A 17,938-nucleotide genomic window follows, 5' to 3' on the forward strand; every position below is an offset into this window, starting at 1 on the left:
AGAGGGAACTATCAGAAACTCATTGAAGAGAACATTACAAGAAAGTGAAATCTAGGCAGGAAATACAAATTTATTTGGGGTATGTTTAATATGAGATAATTATGAGATATCCAAAAGAAAATTTTAAATAATATATGAGTGTTTAGATGTGGAATTAGACCTGGGTTGGAGATAGAAATCTGCTAATTAAATGTGTGGGGTTGAAACACAGATCCTCAAATATTTATAAAAAAGAGAATGGTCTACAGTGGAGCACTGAATTGTCCTGTTACCAAACAGAAAATGATGAGCCTGTTCCTCCACTCCTATAATGCCAAAGACATACAAAACAATGAGCAGGCTCCTGTGACATGCATGCTAGTAGAAGGGACTATTTTACGAAATAGGGCGAGTCAACGAAGTTAAGTGACACTGAGACTTCAGGTAAGAGAACACAGGAAGTGAAGTGAAGGCTACTGGTGATCAAGTTTCAGGTTGCTAGGTCTTCCTCCTTAGGATCTCTGCCACTGTTTTTATTGCTATTTGCAGGGAGTGAAACAGGATCCAAGATACTTTCAGAGTTCTCACAGGGGGTATAAGCTGGGCTAAAGGGGGAGGTTGAATGGGTGTGAATCTCAAAGGCTAAAAAGGAAGGACAGCGCTTGGCCTATGTTTACAGTGTCACAATATATTTAAACATCAGAAAGTTAAACTTCAACTTGTACTAAGGGACTATACTACTGTCATAACACAGGAGAGGGGAGAAGAGGAAGGGAGGAAAGCAAGAGGACAGGAGGAACCCTTATGCCTATAAAACTGTATCATGGAAAACAATAATCATAAAAAGATTTTAATATAGGAAGGACTTTTATTAAAAAAAAAATGGCTCAGACAAAAGCAGAATCCTAAGCATAGATAATTGAAGACAAGCAGTAAAATGTGGCATGTTTTTCCTACACACAGCTCTTACTCAGGGAAACTTAAAAACAGCCTATTACCTAGAAAATTAAAAAGTATATGCGTGTGATTGTTAAACAATGATAAATATTTTTCAGATATTTCATTACTTGTTTAACAATAATCACTAGGGATTTTGTTTTATTTCTAGAAGCTCATTCTATAGTTTACAAGTAATATGATAGACTTGTGTCAGAAAAAATAGATGAAATCATAAACCATAATATCTGGCATCTAATAGGTAGTTAGCTTGAAGTTTCTGCATTTTAATTAAATAATTTCAGACATGTTCTTGATCCATAAACAGTAATTTTTTTTTTACCTTGAATGTCATCATTGAATGTGCAATACTGGTTTCGATACTTGTTCAGGAGACGAAATGCATTCATATTGGCAAAATCTTCAAATTGAATAAGACAATTCATGCCATATCTATAAAACAAAACATTGATAATGGAAGAGGTGAACAAAATAACCTTTAAAGAAAAGCTTTGGGACTGGTGCAGTAGCATAGCCAGTAATACCACTAACTGTAGTGCTGGCATCCCATATGGGTACAGGTTTGTGTTCTACCTGCTCTACCTCTGATCTAGCTCCCTGCTAATCCAACTGGGAAAGCAACAGAGAATGGCCAAGTGCTGGGCCCCTGCAACCAAATGGGAGAGGAGAAGCTCCTGGCCCTAGCTTTGGATTGGTCCAGTTCTAGATATTATGGCCATTTGGGGAGTGAACTAGAGGTTGGAAGATGTCTCTGTCACTAATTTTGTCTCTCAAAGGAAAGAAATAAATGCTTAAGAAAAGACCAGCCTTTAGAATTGGCCCATGGAAAACACAAACATTTTCTCTTAAAATACCACCTTATATCTAAGTACATATATGTAATATAATATCCATTGGACAAATATTTATTTCATGCTTACTAAATGAAATGCACATAATATTAATATGTAAATAAAATAACTGACCAAAACGTTGTCCCTATACTAAAGGAATTTGAAATTTAGGAAGTTAAAACCTTTTGAGATAACTGTAAAATACATAAAAATATGAAAGTGGCATACATTATTATAGGAGTCTAGAGCACAGACAACAGGTTCAGCCCCAGTTACAGATGAGGTAACAAATGAATTAATTTTTAGTGGATAGTTACAATGTTAAAAGTGGAGATGTAGTTGCATAAGCTTGGGAATGCAGAAACAAAATACCTGAAATGAAAAGTGAAAGTAAAGTATTCAAAACATGATAAAAAGCACTGTCTGGGTATAATGGTATAGTTTATGTAAGGTCATTGTGGAATGTAAGTTAAGATCTTCATTCTGCTTTTGTGATTCTTGCTAATCAATTTGTGTGTAAGAAAAGCATTCCATTAACTAATGAAAAGACAAAAAATGTGTCATATATACATACTAGAATATTATTCAGTTATACAAAAAAATGAAATCATAATATTTGCAGCATAATGTTTGGAACTGGAGAATATCACATTGCAAGAAACAGCCAGCCACAGAAAAAGACATGACAAACTGTTTCTTAAATGTGGGAACGAAACTTTAAAAACCAAAAACAAAATTTAAAAAACAAAAACAAAACAAAAACCCAGCTATTTCAGCAGTGCACAGGCTATGTCTCCTCACTTGCACATCCCCTTGTTTTCCCCTTTCTCTAAACATCTCCCTTGAAATCACTGACACAGCATCCAAGGCCACAAGAGTCAATTTTAGCCAGGAGCTTCGTCACAATCGGTAATAACTGCTTTCATCAGCCACTGATCCACAGCATGATCCCCTTAGCTGTCTTAGTGCGATAGGATTTTAAAAATTTCTTTATTTTTCATGATTTGATTCCATTGGCTCAGAGATTTCCCTTTGCACTCTCCTCTATCTCTCCCCTCTATTGTAACAATAGTTCAGTCCCTCAACAACACTAACAAGTCCATCATTCTTCTAATTAAGTGTATTCAGACATTGTAGGTAGAGACAACAGTTGATAGGTCAGCACTGTAGTATCAAAACATATTTAACAATTTCACCAGGAGGCCATCTTTCTTTCAGACATAGGGATGGCGTGGTAGCCTAGTGGCTAAAGTCCTCTTGTGTGTGCATAAGAGTATAGGGTCTAGCACAGCCTGTCGCCCCAATCAATATGTTGGTACTTGCAATTGCTGGGTCAGTTCTGCTTCCAGCCCTATCTTACACACAAACCAAAGGGTTTTGCAGTCCAGCCTGATTCTGTCCACCTCACACAAACCAGTGGGAGCTGCAGCATAGTGGGGGCAACTCCCAAAAGCCCCCATGAGGCCTGTTGTCTGTCCTGGTTCCTGTGCTTGCCGGTTTGTAGAGCAGACTAGTCCAGTCTGTCCCACATCCCATTTGGCTCTCATACATGTCGACGAGTACTGAAGCTTAGTTCCATCTAACCAGCTCAACAATCCAGCCTTCACGGATGTTGTTGGGTGCCCCTCTGTCTCGCCACCCTAGCCCCTGTCCTAGTTTTCATGCCCTCCTATGGGAATGGTAACCCAAGAGGGAAGAGTCCAGTATTTCCCTCCAAGGTCTCTCTTATTCCCATATTAAGCACTCTCCAGGTGGTTCTGTGGTTTAACTTGACAGAATTAGCCGCCAGTGCCAGCTTCTGCCAGCTGATGCTGTGGCTAAGCCGAAACAACTCTCACCCACTCTAATTTTGTTCTTGGACTTGCCAGTGGATGACGTGGACAGATTCAGCCTGGTCTGCCCCCAACTGATGTGGAATATATGCCAGTGGGATACTTTCCATGGCCTGCTCTGGGCTGTTTCCTATCATGCTTCTTGTGCTGACCTGCCGGGTCTGTGTCCTGCCAGAGGAGTTGCTGCCCAGGCTCCTCCATCAGAACCTCTCCCAAGGCCAGATTTTGTGTATACCAGTGGATCCATGAGCCAGCCCTACTCAGTCCACCTCCTGTCCTAGCAGGAACAGTGGCTTTTCCTAACTGGCCTTCGACCCAATCTGGTCCTTGCTGTTGGATGTTTCAGCCCAGCCACGGTTCGTCCACATATGCCCACATATGGCTCAAACATGTCTCAGTAAGGGTTGAGACCTAGCATAGTCCATCCCACATCTATCCTGGTCCTCCAGAGCACCAGATGGTGTTGGAATCTGGCCCAGCTTGGTGCATCCAATCCCAGTCCACACTTGTGCCAAGGGAGACTACAACCGTTTCCCGTTCAAAACGCAGCCCTCGTTTCAGGTCACACTCCCCTTGGTGGGAAACTCAACCCAGCTATTGTTGTCCCCTTAGCTCCCCAACCGGGCCTGTTCCCAGCCATAGATCACGCACATGCATGGCAGTGGTTGCTCTGACTCAACTTGGCTCAGCCCCTCACCTGTCCCGACCTCTGCCTTAGACACTGTGGCTTAGCATCCCTGACTGATGCAGACCAGTAGGTGCAAGAACCTAGCTCAGCATGACCTGTGCTCCAACCTGGTTTCTAATTTCGCTCATAGGATAAGGTTTGCTCAGTCCTGCCCGGTACATCCCATTCCATTACCAATAGACACATTAGCCAGCTGTTGAAGCTACTTTTCCCAACTTGTCCGACCCCCATGTCTGGACCACATGTTCACCAGCGGGAGCTATGATTTATCAAGGGAGTTTCCCAAATTCCTCCACTTGATTCACTCCCAGACCCAGTTTCCATACATGTCCTTGGGTTTTAGGCTAGATCTTGGCACAGTCTGGCCTTCCATTTGGCCTTATATGAGCTGGTGAACATTGCAGCATGGCCCACCCCACACCCTTTTCAGGATGCACATTTGGGTGCTGCTGCCTAGACCAGTCCAGACTGTTGGTTGCGGGTTCCTTTACCTGTGACTGATGGCAGGCTCCTTGATCACACCTAGCTTAGTCCATCACCACTCTAACTCTTGAGCTAACCAGTGGGGCTAGAATTTCCACACGGTTTAGCCCACACACACCCCACACAATCTACCCCCAGATATGCTTCTCAAATGCTAGTTAATGTCATGGCCCTGCCTAATGTGATCCCTCTGCTGATCCATCCTCATGTCAGGTAATAGGACATCCTGCTAGACAAACCCCGAGCCATAGCTTTTGCACGAACTGGTGTTCAGTGCTCAGCATTGTTCAGTGATTACAAGTTCTTCAGAGGAAGAGTTACTATCATTGGGAATCTTTAGGATTGAGTCACATCCCAAAAGCACTGTGGGTTCAACCTGGAGCTACCTAAGCAGCGATTCAAAGAACTAAAACCCCAGAGCTCCGAGGCAGGCCAGGGGCCAACTCATCACGTGCACGTGGTGGCTGGCGTATGGGATCCGAGCAAGACGTCCCGTCCTGAAGCCCACCAGCAGCCAAGAGGCTGCTGGAAATTTTTCATGAATGATAATTTCTAAGTGGTAGAAATGTATTGCTCACAGTTCTGGGAGGTGGACCACCAAGAGCAAGGCCTGCAGATGGCCCTGACCTCATATTGAGGCTCTTTGGCTTTGACTTTCTCATATGGTGGAAGATGAACACATGTACTCCTCTGGCTCATTTAGAAAGGGACACAACCCCATTCCTGAAGACTCTCACAAATTAAACTTTTCAAAAGGCCCAACAACATTAATCAATTAGTCAGTGTGGCCCCTGGCTTTGTCAATGGAATGTTAAGATATTATACAGTAATATGTCTCGATTTTAATTTATGGTTTTTGCCTTATTAGCATGCTTATAATAGCTTTAGCCACATATATTTAACTAATAATAAACATTTCTGTTGGTATAATGGACTTAGAACAGTTAATCTATATTTGGTATTACTTTCATTAATAGGCATTCAATCTAAAAAAAGATAGATTAAAATTTCTGTTTTCCATATAATTTACCCAGCTATATCAAAATCATTTAATAATTTATGTTTCATGACATCATTTTCAGTTTTTATTTTGACTATAGCAGAATCCTGTTTCCTTGCTTTTCTATTTTATTTTACCACTGCCATTGACAACTTCTTTTAGTTTTTAAGATTTAAGACATACAAAGTATTTGACATGCACACTTGTTCTTTCTGACTATTCTATGATGTGGACACACAGGCACCCCATGCTTGTACGGCTCAGTAGAGTCTGGTAGTAATGATATATCCACTAATCTCTGCACAAAAATATCCTCCACTTTATTATGACAGTTTTATAATAACTTAAATATTTAATATGACTAGTCATATCCTATTTTTTCTTTTAAGAGTAATAGCTTAGCTGTTATAGTGGGGCTTGTTTTAGATTTGTGTATTTGAAAGACAAAGTGATAGAAAGGGAAAAACAAAGCCAGGTACTCCATCCGTTGGTTCAGTCTCCACATGGCTGTGACAGCTGGAGTTTTACGGTGCTTTAAGAGCACAGACTCTTGAGACGAGCTCTTGTCCTCACACACTGTGTACTCGTAACTCTTCTGTTGCAATAAGATTGTTATCAGGATTAAATAAAGTGATAAACACAAGTGCAATGAATAACACATAAATACTCTGTAATCATAAGACAAGAATTTTATGGTAATAATAGAAGCCCATAAGCAATAAGGGCCCACAATTGCCTAAGAGACAATCACTATCATTCTTGATATTTAACAAATTTACCCTTCTATATTAAGAGGACTTGAGATAAATAAAAGCCAAAACAATTTTATCAAAGGAACTGTAATGGGTGTATTTCAGGAAAAAAAAAAAATAATTCTGAACAGGAAGGTCTGAGATATGACAAAATACCATAATGTGAGTAAATATAAACAATTTTGATCAACATAAAATAGTAATGATGAATAGGGCTACTTCTAGACTTAGAGTTTGGAGGTTAGTTAACTTGTGTTTCATACAATAAGTATGTTGTAGCATAAAAATCTCAACAAACAAACCAAAAACTCACTCTGCTCTCTGGAAGTCAATGACAAAAAGAATAAAGCCATTAAAAGTAAATTGCATTTTATCCTAAGGCCACAGACCATACATTCTTCTCAGCGGTGCATGGCACCTTCTCCAGAATCGACCACATGATAGGACATAAAGCGAATCTAAACAACTTCCAAAACATTAGTATCATACCATGTACCCTCTCAGACCACCATGGGATGAAACTGGAAATCAACAACTCAAAACTCCCCAGGAAGTATAGGCACTCTTGGAAATTGAACAATATGCTATTAAACGAATAATGGGTCAGAGAAGAAATTAAAGATGAGATCAAAAAATTCATGGAAACCAATGAAAACTCTGATACTACATTCCAAAACTTGTGGGACACCGCCAAAGCAGTGCTACGAAGTAGATTCATCGCAATCGGAGCGCATGTCAAGGCCCAAGAAAGACGCCAAATACAGGAACTAACCACACACCTCCAGGATCTGGAAAAACAGCAGCAGAAGAGTCCCACGCACAATAGGAAACAAGAAATCATCAAAACAAGGGAGGAGATAAACCAAATAGAAATCAAAAAAACTATACATAAAATCAACAAATCAAAAAGTTGGTTTTTTGAGAAAATAAACAAAATAGACACTCCACTGGCCCGATTGACCAAAAAAAAACAAGAGAAAGTGAGAATCAACAGCATTAAAGATGAAAAAGGCAACATAACAACAGACACTGCAATCATTAAGAAAATAATTAGAAATTACTACAAAGAACTGTACTCCCACAAATTTGAGGACCACCAAGAAATAGAAAAGTTCTTGGACTCCCACCATTTACCAAAACTCAGTCCGGAGGCAACTGCAGAATTAAATAAACCCATAACCGAGGTAGAGATTAAAACAGTCATCAAGGATCTCCCAACGAAAAAAAGCCCAGGCCCAGACAGCTTCACTACAGAATTCTACAAAACATTCCGAACAGAACTAACCCCAATCCTCTACAAGCTCTTCAAAACAATAGAGGAGGAAGCAACCCTCCCAAACTCATTCTATGAAGCCAACATCACCTTAATCCCAAAACCGGATAGAGAACCATCAGAGAAGGAAAACTACAGACCTATTTCTCTGATGAACATTGATGCTAAAATTCTCAACAAAATCCTAGCCAATAGAATTCAAAAAATCATCAGACAGATCATTCATCCGGATCAAGTAGGATTCATCCCTGGAATGCAGGGATGGTTCAACATTCGGAAATCCATAAATGTTATAAACCATATCCAAAAACTGCAAAACAAGAACCACATAATAGTTTCAATAGATGCAGAAAAAGCTTTCGACAAAATCCAACACCTCTTCATGCTAAAAACTCTAGCCAAAGTAGGCATAGATGAGAAAATCCACAACATAATTAAAGCAATTTATGAAAAACCCAACGCCAGTATCATACTGAATGGAGAAAAGCTAGAACCCTTCCCACTGAGATCTGGAACAAGACAAGGGTGCCCACTATCACCACTGCTATTCAACATAGTCCTAGAGGTACTTGCAGAGGCCATAAGACAAGAAAAAGAAATCAAAGGCATACGTATAGGAAACGAAGAAGTCAAGCTTTCACTATATGCAGATGACATAATCCTATACATAGAAAAACCAGGAGACTCAATACAGAAACTGCTAGAACTTATACGAGAGTTTGGCAGAGTGGCGGGGTACAAAATTAACGAACAAAAATCAACAGCCATAGTGTACGCAAATAACACCAAGATGGAAGAAGATCTAACCAACAGGATACCATTCAAAATAGCAGAGAGAAGTATGAAGTATTTGGGAATAAATCTAACCAAAAGTGTAGGAGACCTATTCGAAGAAAACTACAAACTATTTAAAAAGGAAATTGAACAAAACCTCAAAAGATGGAATAACATCCCGTGCTCCTGGATAGGCAAAATCAATATCATTAAAATGTCTATACTACCACAAGCAATATACATTTTCAACGCAATTCCAATCAAATTGCCCAAAACATTCTTCACGGAACTGGATACAATGATTCAAAAGTTCATCTGGAAACACAAAAAACCATGAATAGCTAGAACCATCCTGAAAAATAAGAAATTAGCAGGGGGAATCACAATCCCGGACCTCTGGACATACTATAGAGCAGTGGTTATCAAAACAGCCTGGTACTGGCACAAAGACAGAAAGGAAGATCAATGGAATAGAATAGAAGCACCAAAAGGGAATCCACACAGATACAGCCAATTAATCTTTGACAAAAAGACCAATGACAGCTTAAGCAAGTGGGAAGGACTCTTTAGTAAATGTTGTTGGGACAACTGGCTGATAGCCTGTAGAAACAAAAAGATAGACCCACATCTATCACCATACACTAAGATCCAATCTACATGGATAAAAGACCTAAACCTACATCCAGAAACCTTCAAACTCTTGCAAGAAAATGTAGGAAATACCCTGCAAGACCTAGGAGTAGGTCCTGACTTTCTAAAAAGGACACCAAAAGCAATAGCAGTTGAGAACAGAATAAACAAATGGGACCTCATCAAACTAAGAAGCTTCTGTACAGCAAGGGAAACAATCAACAAAGTAAAAAAGCAACCCACAGAGTGGGAGAAGATCTTTGCACACGATATAGGCGATAGGGGGCTAATTTCCAGGATATACAAAGAACTTCAAAACAACCAAAAAACCAAAACAAACAAGCCACTCAAGAAATGGGCACGGGAAATGGGCAAACATTTCACAAAGGAACAAGTCCAAATGGCAAACAAACATATGAAAAAATGTTCCAGCTCCCTAGCAATAAGGGAAATCCAAATTAAAACATCGATGAGGTACCACCTAACACCAGTAAGATTGGCCCACATAAACAAGAACACCAACGACGCTTGCTGACGAGGATGCGGGGAAAAGGGAACCCTACTCCACTGCTGGTGGAGCTGCAAATTGGTACAGCCTTTATGGAAATCAGTCTGGAGAACACTCAAACAACTCAAAATCTGCATACCATATGACCCAGCAATAGCACTCCTAGGAATATATCCAAAACACCTGTTTTACGACAAACCAACATGCATCCCTATGTTCATTGCAGCACAATCAGTAATTGCGAAAACATGGAAGCAACCGAAATGTCCATCAGCAGAAGATTGGATAAGAAAGCTTTGGTTCATCTACTCCATGGAATACTACTCAGCTATTAAAAAAAACAAAATGCAGTTCTTTGTGGCTAAATGGGCACAACTGGAAACTATAATGCTAAGGGAAATGAGCGAATCCCAAAAGATTAGATACCACATGTTTGCCTTGATTTAACCTGTAATTTTTTGTTTGGTTGTTTGTTATTTTTTGAACCTGTCATTGATACTGTCTCAACCCAGATGTTTCGAAGAATGGAACTTGCATTATTTTTAACATATTGTTTACCCAATACTATGTCAATTAATTCCATAATGTTGTATAATGATACTGAGGCCTTGTTGGGGCTTTTAACTGACTGGATCTTTACTCTGTTAGACCTATCTTCAGACCATAGAAGGTCTCCCCAAGAGGCCACTGAACTTATCTGGACAATAAGACGCTGAACTTTATGCTAGGCATGTGTTTGCAAGCAATGAATCTCAACTGAACTTGAACTATGGTTATGCAACAAGGTGGAGGAATCCACCATGGGGGGAGGGGTATGGGAGGGGTGGGGGGGATCCCCAGCACCTATAAAACTGTACTACATAATATAATGTAAGCAACAATAAAAAAAAAATGATATTAAAAAAAAAAAGTAAATTGCAGCCAATTTTTGAAAGGAACATAAAAATGTTCTACTCCTTATATTTGTATGATGCTATTCTTCATCCTCCTTAGCTTTACTAAGGCTTATAAAACTGTCATTAAGAACTTGTAAACACAGTTTTATGGTTATAAATTATTACTTTATGCTATACCCTTAGCAGAAGAGCACACTTTTTTGGTACCAATTAAATATCTCAAACATAAATAATCACGTAGTATCTGCAATGGCTCTTTCTTATTGCTCTGCTTTCAGAGCACGCCTTTAGAAGGAAGATTACATGTTACTGGAGTGTGCCATTCCATGGTTAGCTCCTGATGTGTCATATACTGGTGGTCTGGCGGTGTCAGACAATCTGTTATTATGCTCAGAAGGAGCAAAGTTTTGCGGTCTCTGTATGTGAGGAGGAATCAGAGCCCTTTCAGTTCTATTCCCGGACCTACTACTTACTTGCCTCTCTGGTTTGGAGCCTGTTACAATTTCTCTGTGGTTAAAATGAAGTCCACACACTATGGTTTGCCTTCAATGTTTAGGACACAGTATGGTCAGGCTATAAATTTATAATGTTTCCTAAGTGAAATCTGGGAATAACCAGGTAGTAAATTGTAAAATTGTGCGCAGGATACCTTATCATTTGCAAAACTGTACTTTAGACTTATCCCCAGGAGGATACTGTATATCAATTTTAATTTCAGGACTTTTGTGTACCTGGTAGTTAGCTCTGATTTAACTCCTGGAGATTTAGAAAGAGCCATTCTAAATTCATTCTGTGATACAAGTATCTTGCATCATATAATACAAGAAAGCCATGGAAGGGATATTTTGTTCCAGTTTGAACCAGCCTTGCAACTATGAAATTATAAGTAGTAGAACACTCAGAAGTTAGCCAATTGAAATCTACATAACTATGAAAAGAACCTAGTATTTTATGATCAAAATATCACATAAAGTAGTGGGTGTAAATGGCTTTAAAAGGTAACAGGGATACCACCCATGAAATTTACATGTAAAGACTCCAGGCATTTGTGACACTGCAAAATCTGACAAAACTCTGCCTCAGGGTCTAATCAATATATAGAGCATTTACTAAGCACTTGGTACTCATTTAATTGTCTCATTAATCCAGTGAAAAAGGTATTGTTATCCATTTTACACGTGACGAAACTGGAGCTGAGCAAGATTAAGGGCCATACTTTAGTTCAGATTTTCATTAAGTGCTAAGGTCTAGGTGGAATCTAAGGGCCCATACGTGATCAGTCAGTGAAATGTTTGTTTATAACTAGATTGCACAGATAAAGTAAGGCAGTTATAATACCATAAAACTACCAAGACAGTACTCAACACACCATACATTATAAAAGTATGTAGACAGATACTAGTAGAAAGAGATTAGTCTTTCTCTAACTATAAACTAGCAATTAATCACGGTATCCAGGATAATAAAGCATGTTTTGAATTTTACTGAGATTCAATGTTTTTTTTAAAAAAAAGATTTATTAAAAAAATGACACTATGTGGCATTCCAGATCCAGAGTATATTAATTCTGATGATTGCTTAAATTTACTCTTTTTTTTTTTTTAGGGACTGGTTCTTTATTTCAAAAAGATACTTATTATCAATATTCAGTATCAAAAAAGCTATACTTTTTGACTTTTCTTTCCCTCAACAGGCCCCAAAGACACCACAAAAGGAGAGTGCAGTTTAAGTCAATAAGCTACAGGATGTATCACTAACAGATCACAATCTCACCCGAAATGGGAATGTGGAGGGGAAAGAAACTTGGCAATGCCAGCATCCCACCAGCCAGGCTTGTGAAGAGATCTCGGCCAGAAGGGCTGGCTAGGGTCCTCAAGGCCAGAGAAGCAAGGTTTCAAAATAATATCAAATTTTAAAAGTTCTATACATGCAAATTCTTTACTACTGTTGGAGACAAAGCACACAAAGATGGCACTACCAGAAGTAGGGCTTCAGACTCGGCCAAGAATGAGGAGATGTGTTGACTAGGACTAAATCAATGGCAAAAACATAATTTTCTTTTAGGAGACAGGAAGGCAATGAAGTGGCCACCTCAACCCAAGCAACACATGATCACTCTGCAAGCTGCCAGGAAGGGGCAGAGCTGAAGCAAAAAAATATGGTCTCAGAGGTCTTACCATCTTAACTTGGTCACTTCTTATGAAAAAATGTAAAAACTTTTTTTAAAAGATTAAAAAAAAAAAAAAACCCTGCACTGTCCTAAGATATCTTCAAGCTGCAAACAAAATTACATGGCTTTTTGTGCATTTTGGGGGCCAACCCTTAGTATCCTCTTCCTGGTTTGGCTGATACCTTGTATAGAGCAATGAGATTCCCCACAGAAGAAGTCTCCCTGGGCTCTGTTTGGCTGTCAGTAAGGCAGGCCCAGCCCTCTCTTCCCTCCTCTATGGAGAAGGCATTATGCATTAAGCTGAAAAAAGTAAGAAAGGGACTAGATTGCTGCCTCCAAGGGTGAAATTGTTTGGAATGGTTTACAAAATGATTGTTACAACAAAAAAAGGAATACTTTGCATTGTGTTCACATTCCTTAAATATTTCCTGAGGTGCTCAGATCAAGTCCCTCTGGAATTTCTGGGAAGAGGCAGAGACTAGGGGGAAAGACACTGTTGATCGGGTTTAAGGATAGAGCAGATAGGTGGTAAAATGAGGAAACACCATTCCAGTTAAAGATCAGCGGTTAGTTTGTCAGCTTTCAGCAAGTGGGCCTCAAGGTGGGGTCCAGGTCTGAGGGCAGAACAGTGGCAGGGTGGGACATGGGTGTCCCATATTTAGATCAGGGTCTGGCCCAGCACAATTTATGTACAGAGGTGCTGCTGTTTGGTGCATTTCAGTTTATTTTCCAAATCAGCATTTTCCCCTGCAGCTTGGCTACTAATCTATCAGCAACTTCAGCCCAGTTTTCTGCTTGCTTGAATTTACCAGTAGGAAGCTTTATTTCTTGCTCATGTCTGTCTTCTTTTAGAGAGTACATTTCTTTGGCAGTATTGATGCTGCAGTTGTGCTCCATCAGTCCAAGCTGTTCCTCCTTTCCTTCACAATAGGACTGCCAGCTCAGCTCCCACCTCTTTGAGTTCCCAGACTCATTCAACAACCGTCAGTTTACCAGCCACCTCTTCTTACTTCCTGTCTGTGTCTTCTGCAGTATGCTTGGGTTCCCCAAGCTGGATTTTACGGAGTTCCATTTCTTTTATCTTTTAAGGACCGATTTCCAATAATCCATGCGCCTTTCTCACTCTCCTCAGCACCTTTGTCTGCTTCGTTCAACCTAGGTGGGGCTTTAGCCATGCACTCCTAAACACTGTCCAGCTCCTGTCACAGAAACTCTAAGAAGTTTTAGGAAGCCTCTCTGCATCAGCCTGCTTTGGGGCCCATCCTTTCCCTCTCTACTTCCTTCTGAAGGTGCCTCATCGTCCTGTCTTCCACATCATCCACCTGCTTCTGCAGAACCTGTATCTTCCACTTCATCATTTGCCTAATGGTGTTGATTTCCGCTATGGGGCCCATGCAGGTACTTGTTACACCTTAGCTCCTACTGCCTCTACTCCACATTTGTAGTTGCTTCTCTGAGATAATCTATTCTAAATTATTCCTTTTTTTTTTTTACAAGGTACTAAAGCCTGAGGGTGCTCAGGAAATTAGCTAGCAAATAGGAAACATGAAACTTAAACTTGGAATTCTTAGGATATAAGCAAACACGTTAAGGGACATTCAGCTTTATAAGCAAAATCAATGACACCCAGGCACCAAGATACAACTTTTTTTTTTCTGTCCTGTAAAAGTCACAAGTAAATAGGAGAAATGGGAGATATGAAGCCCCGATGAGTTTATTACCACAAGAAATGCTTTTCTTAGTAGATGATGGTTTTTTCTTCCTGAAGAAGCCCCCACTCCCCAGGCTACCTTCCCAGTTGCCTTCCCTTAGCTCTTCCAATCTTCCTTTGCTCTCTTTGATAATTCTTTCTAAAAACTTCCTTCCTGGCTTGTTCATCTGCTTCATCTACACAGATAGAACAAGTTCACAGACTTCAAATAAGTTGTAATGCAAATACCAATGTCAAAACAATGTAATGCAATCTTTTTTTTTTTTTTTTTTTTTTGCTTTGTATCCTTCCCTTCTGGTGTTCAAATTATTCTTCCATTTCATGACACATGTATTATATTGTTATTGTCTCTAGTCTAAGGGCCTCAATTAAATTTGAGGATCTTTGGACTACATACATGTAATATACCATACTTTCATGAGTAATGGTACTTCCTACTTTCTTTTCTTTTCTTTTTTTTTTTTTGAAAATGGGTAATACCATTGTTTCCCACACTAATATTATCATTTTCCCCTGTATCTGAGGTTAAGGGAGTAACAAAGGGAAAAGCCCCACCCAACCTCCCATCCATCCAGGATCCCCAATGTGAGGCACACTCCGAGGGTCCTGCTCAAGCAGTTTTGATAGTTCATCAGTTCTGGATTGCTGCCAATATCGCTGTTCCAGTCGCAATGAAACCTATTCAGAGTCCACTGGCTGACAGTCTTTTCATGGTTGGGGTTCTAAGATCAGCAGTTCAGTTGGAGGGATCTCCAAAGAAACTTTATCTGAGATGATTCCAGACCTGATTCTTGCATGAGTTTGCTAGTACAGAGTCCAACACCATCCGTCACACCAATCAGCTTATGCACATGCTGGTCGTTGAAATTGCTGGGTCCATTCTGTTTCCAGCCCTGTCTTCCTCCTGATCTAACAGGTGTTGTAATCCAGCTTGATCCTACCCACTTCATACTCAGTCCTCACACAAACCAGTTGGAGCTGCAGCCTAGTTGGGGGGAGTTGATGCATTTGAAAAACATTTAGGATGAGGAGGATAGTTCTAGTTCCAGCTACTCCACTTCTTATCCAGCTCCTTGTTTATGGCCTGGGAAAGCAGCAGATGGTGGCTCAAATGTTTGGACCCTAATACACATGGGAGACCTGGAAGAAGCTCCTGGATCCTGGCTCCAGATCAACTCAGATCTGGCTGTTGTGGCCACTGGAACATGAACCAGTGGATGAAAGACATTTTTCTCTCTTTCTCTGTAACTTTGCCATTCAAATATAAATAAAATAAACCTTTAAGAAATAAGAGAAGGGAATGATGAGGAGAAAAGAAATAATAAGTATCTAGCTTTTCATTTCGGACAACTTGCTAGACAATGGGATATATAAAAAGTTCAGAAACTTTAGGAAGAGAAGCAGGTTTATTCAGAAAGAGCACAAATTTAGCTTTGAAAACGCTGCTTTTTCTGCTTTAAGAAATACTCAAGTGAAGAAAGTCATGACAAATGATGCTGTATGACCTGAACTACTGCAGAGCTCAACCAGCAGCAGGGCAAAGCAATACTTACAAAAAGTTAACTTAAGAGGGATACTACAAATTCTTGGGAACAAAATTACTGTACAGGTTCACCCCCATAGATGAGCAAGAATGAAAATAGGGACAAAATTGGAGGAGGATAGCCAAAAATTTGTGCAAATATGGAGACATAATAAAGTAATGAATAAACATCACACAAGTATACTGTATAGGTTCCTAAGGATGGAGAACCCATAGTCTGAAAGAGGCAGAGGTAGGAATGCACTGGTCTCATCTTCTAACCCTTGAACTCCATGTAGACTAATGGGCATGACTATTTAAACACATGGTAGCTGAGGCAGAAACCTTTCAATAAAAGTCAACTTTTAGTAAAGTGAAATTAAGGGACCATCCAGTGAGCAAGTGAGGATAGAAGAGAGCTTGTTACTAAAGAATGGATTTCCAGGGCCCGGCGCGGTGGCTCAAGTGGTTAAGGTCCTCGCCTTGCACGCCCGGGATCCCATATGGGCGCCGGTTCTAATCCTGGCAGCCCTGCTTCCCTTCCAGCTCCCTGCCTGTGGCCTGGGAAAGCAGTCGAGGACAGCCCAAGGCTTTGGGACCCTGCACCCGCGTGGGAGACCCGGAAGAGGCTCCTGGCTTCGGATCGGCATAGTATCGGCCCGTTGCGCTCACTTGGGGAGTGAATCATCGGACGGAAGATCTTCCTCTCTGTCTCTCCTCTCTGTATATCCACCTTTCCAATGAAAAAATAATAAAAATAAATCTTTAAAAAAAAAAAAAAAAAAGAATGGATTTCCAGGGGCTGACACTATGACACACTGGGTTGAGCTACTGTCTGTTACACTGGCATCCCATATGAACACATTTTGGGTCCTGGCTGCTCACTTTCCTATATGGTCCCTACTAACATGCTCGGGAAAGTGCCTGGGCTGGTGTGACATTGGGTCCCTGCTACTCACAAAGGATACCAGATAAAAACACAGCCCTGTGGCTTCTGTGGCCGTTTGAATAATGAACTAGCTGATGAAAGATTCTCCTATAACTCTGCCTTTCAAAAAGTTGAATAAATGAGTTTTTTTGAAAAGAAAGGGTTAAAAAAAAAGAAAGGGTTTTTAAAGATATTATGAAAAGACATGAAAATCAAGAGAACTTTGGCAATTTGGAGAAGGGAAGGTAAAGCACAAAACACAAAGTACAAAATAGGATATATGTACAAGACAATATGGAAATTGCCAAAAATATGGGAATACTTGGAGAGAAGCTATGTATTAAATTTTACATTTTAATATTAACCAAGCAAATCAAATAGCAAGATTTCTTATTATGTCTAGAAGCTAACTGATGGTTTGCAAAGGTAGAATGTGAGGAGATGGGTATATGGGATAGAGACGGTGACATCTTGGTAAGTTGAGGGCAGCATGGTAGAGGCTCAAATTTCGAGTAGTTTTGATTCTAAAGACCTCATCTGTGCTGCACTTTACCTTCTATTTCTAGTCTAACGATTCCTCATGCAAGGGATACTTTTATACAGAAATTTACAAAATGATTTTGTAAACTCAATGCACAAATGCACCATATACAATTGAAAGCCTTTTCAGATGCACGGTCCCATAAATATTTTATCCCCAACTTCAATGTCATTTGCTTCTTGTTTTTTTTAATTTTCATCACTTTTTTTTTCATTTATTTCTATAGTTTGAACAACTCTTTGTCTCTTCAATTAGTTTGGATCATATAGTTTATTTCTAAACACAAGAAACTTTTCAAAAAACAGGGATATAATTCTTCGTAGCAAAGACTATTGCATATTTCTACTGCAGAATACCAGTCATGTTAGGGTTACAAAGTTTCTCAAAAACAATTTAATAACAAATAATACCCAGGAAGAATAAATAACATTCAAGGTTACAGGAACAGATATGCTAGTATT

General features: G+C 39.8%; 1 protein-coding gene across 3 annotated transcripts in view; it reads right to left on the reverse strand.

Moving 5' to 3' along the window:
* The window catches only part of ME1 (malic enzyme 1), a 168,405-nt gene that overhangs the window by 30,797 nt on the left and 119,670 nt on the right, over positions 1-17,938 (reverse strand). For all 3 annotated transcript variants that reach the window (XM_040983693.1, XM_040983692.1, XM_040983694.1), the window contains one exon: positions 1,259-1,368. In XM_040983693.1, coding sequence (XP_040839627.1) covers positions 1,259-1,368 — 110 coding nt within the window. The remainder of the gene's footprint in view (positions 1-1,258; positions 1,369-17,938) is intronic.

Source organism: Ochotona curzoniae, unplaced genomic scaffold (assembly GCF_017591425.1).
Source record: "Ochotona curzoniae isolate NIBS_2020 unplaced genomic scaffold, NIBS_Ocur_1.0 contig_3819, whole genome shotgun sequence".
NCBI classification, from domain to species: Eukaryota; Metazoa; Chordata; class Mammalia; order Lagomorpha; family Ochotonidae; genus Ochotona; species Ochotona curzoniae.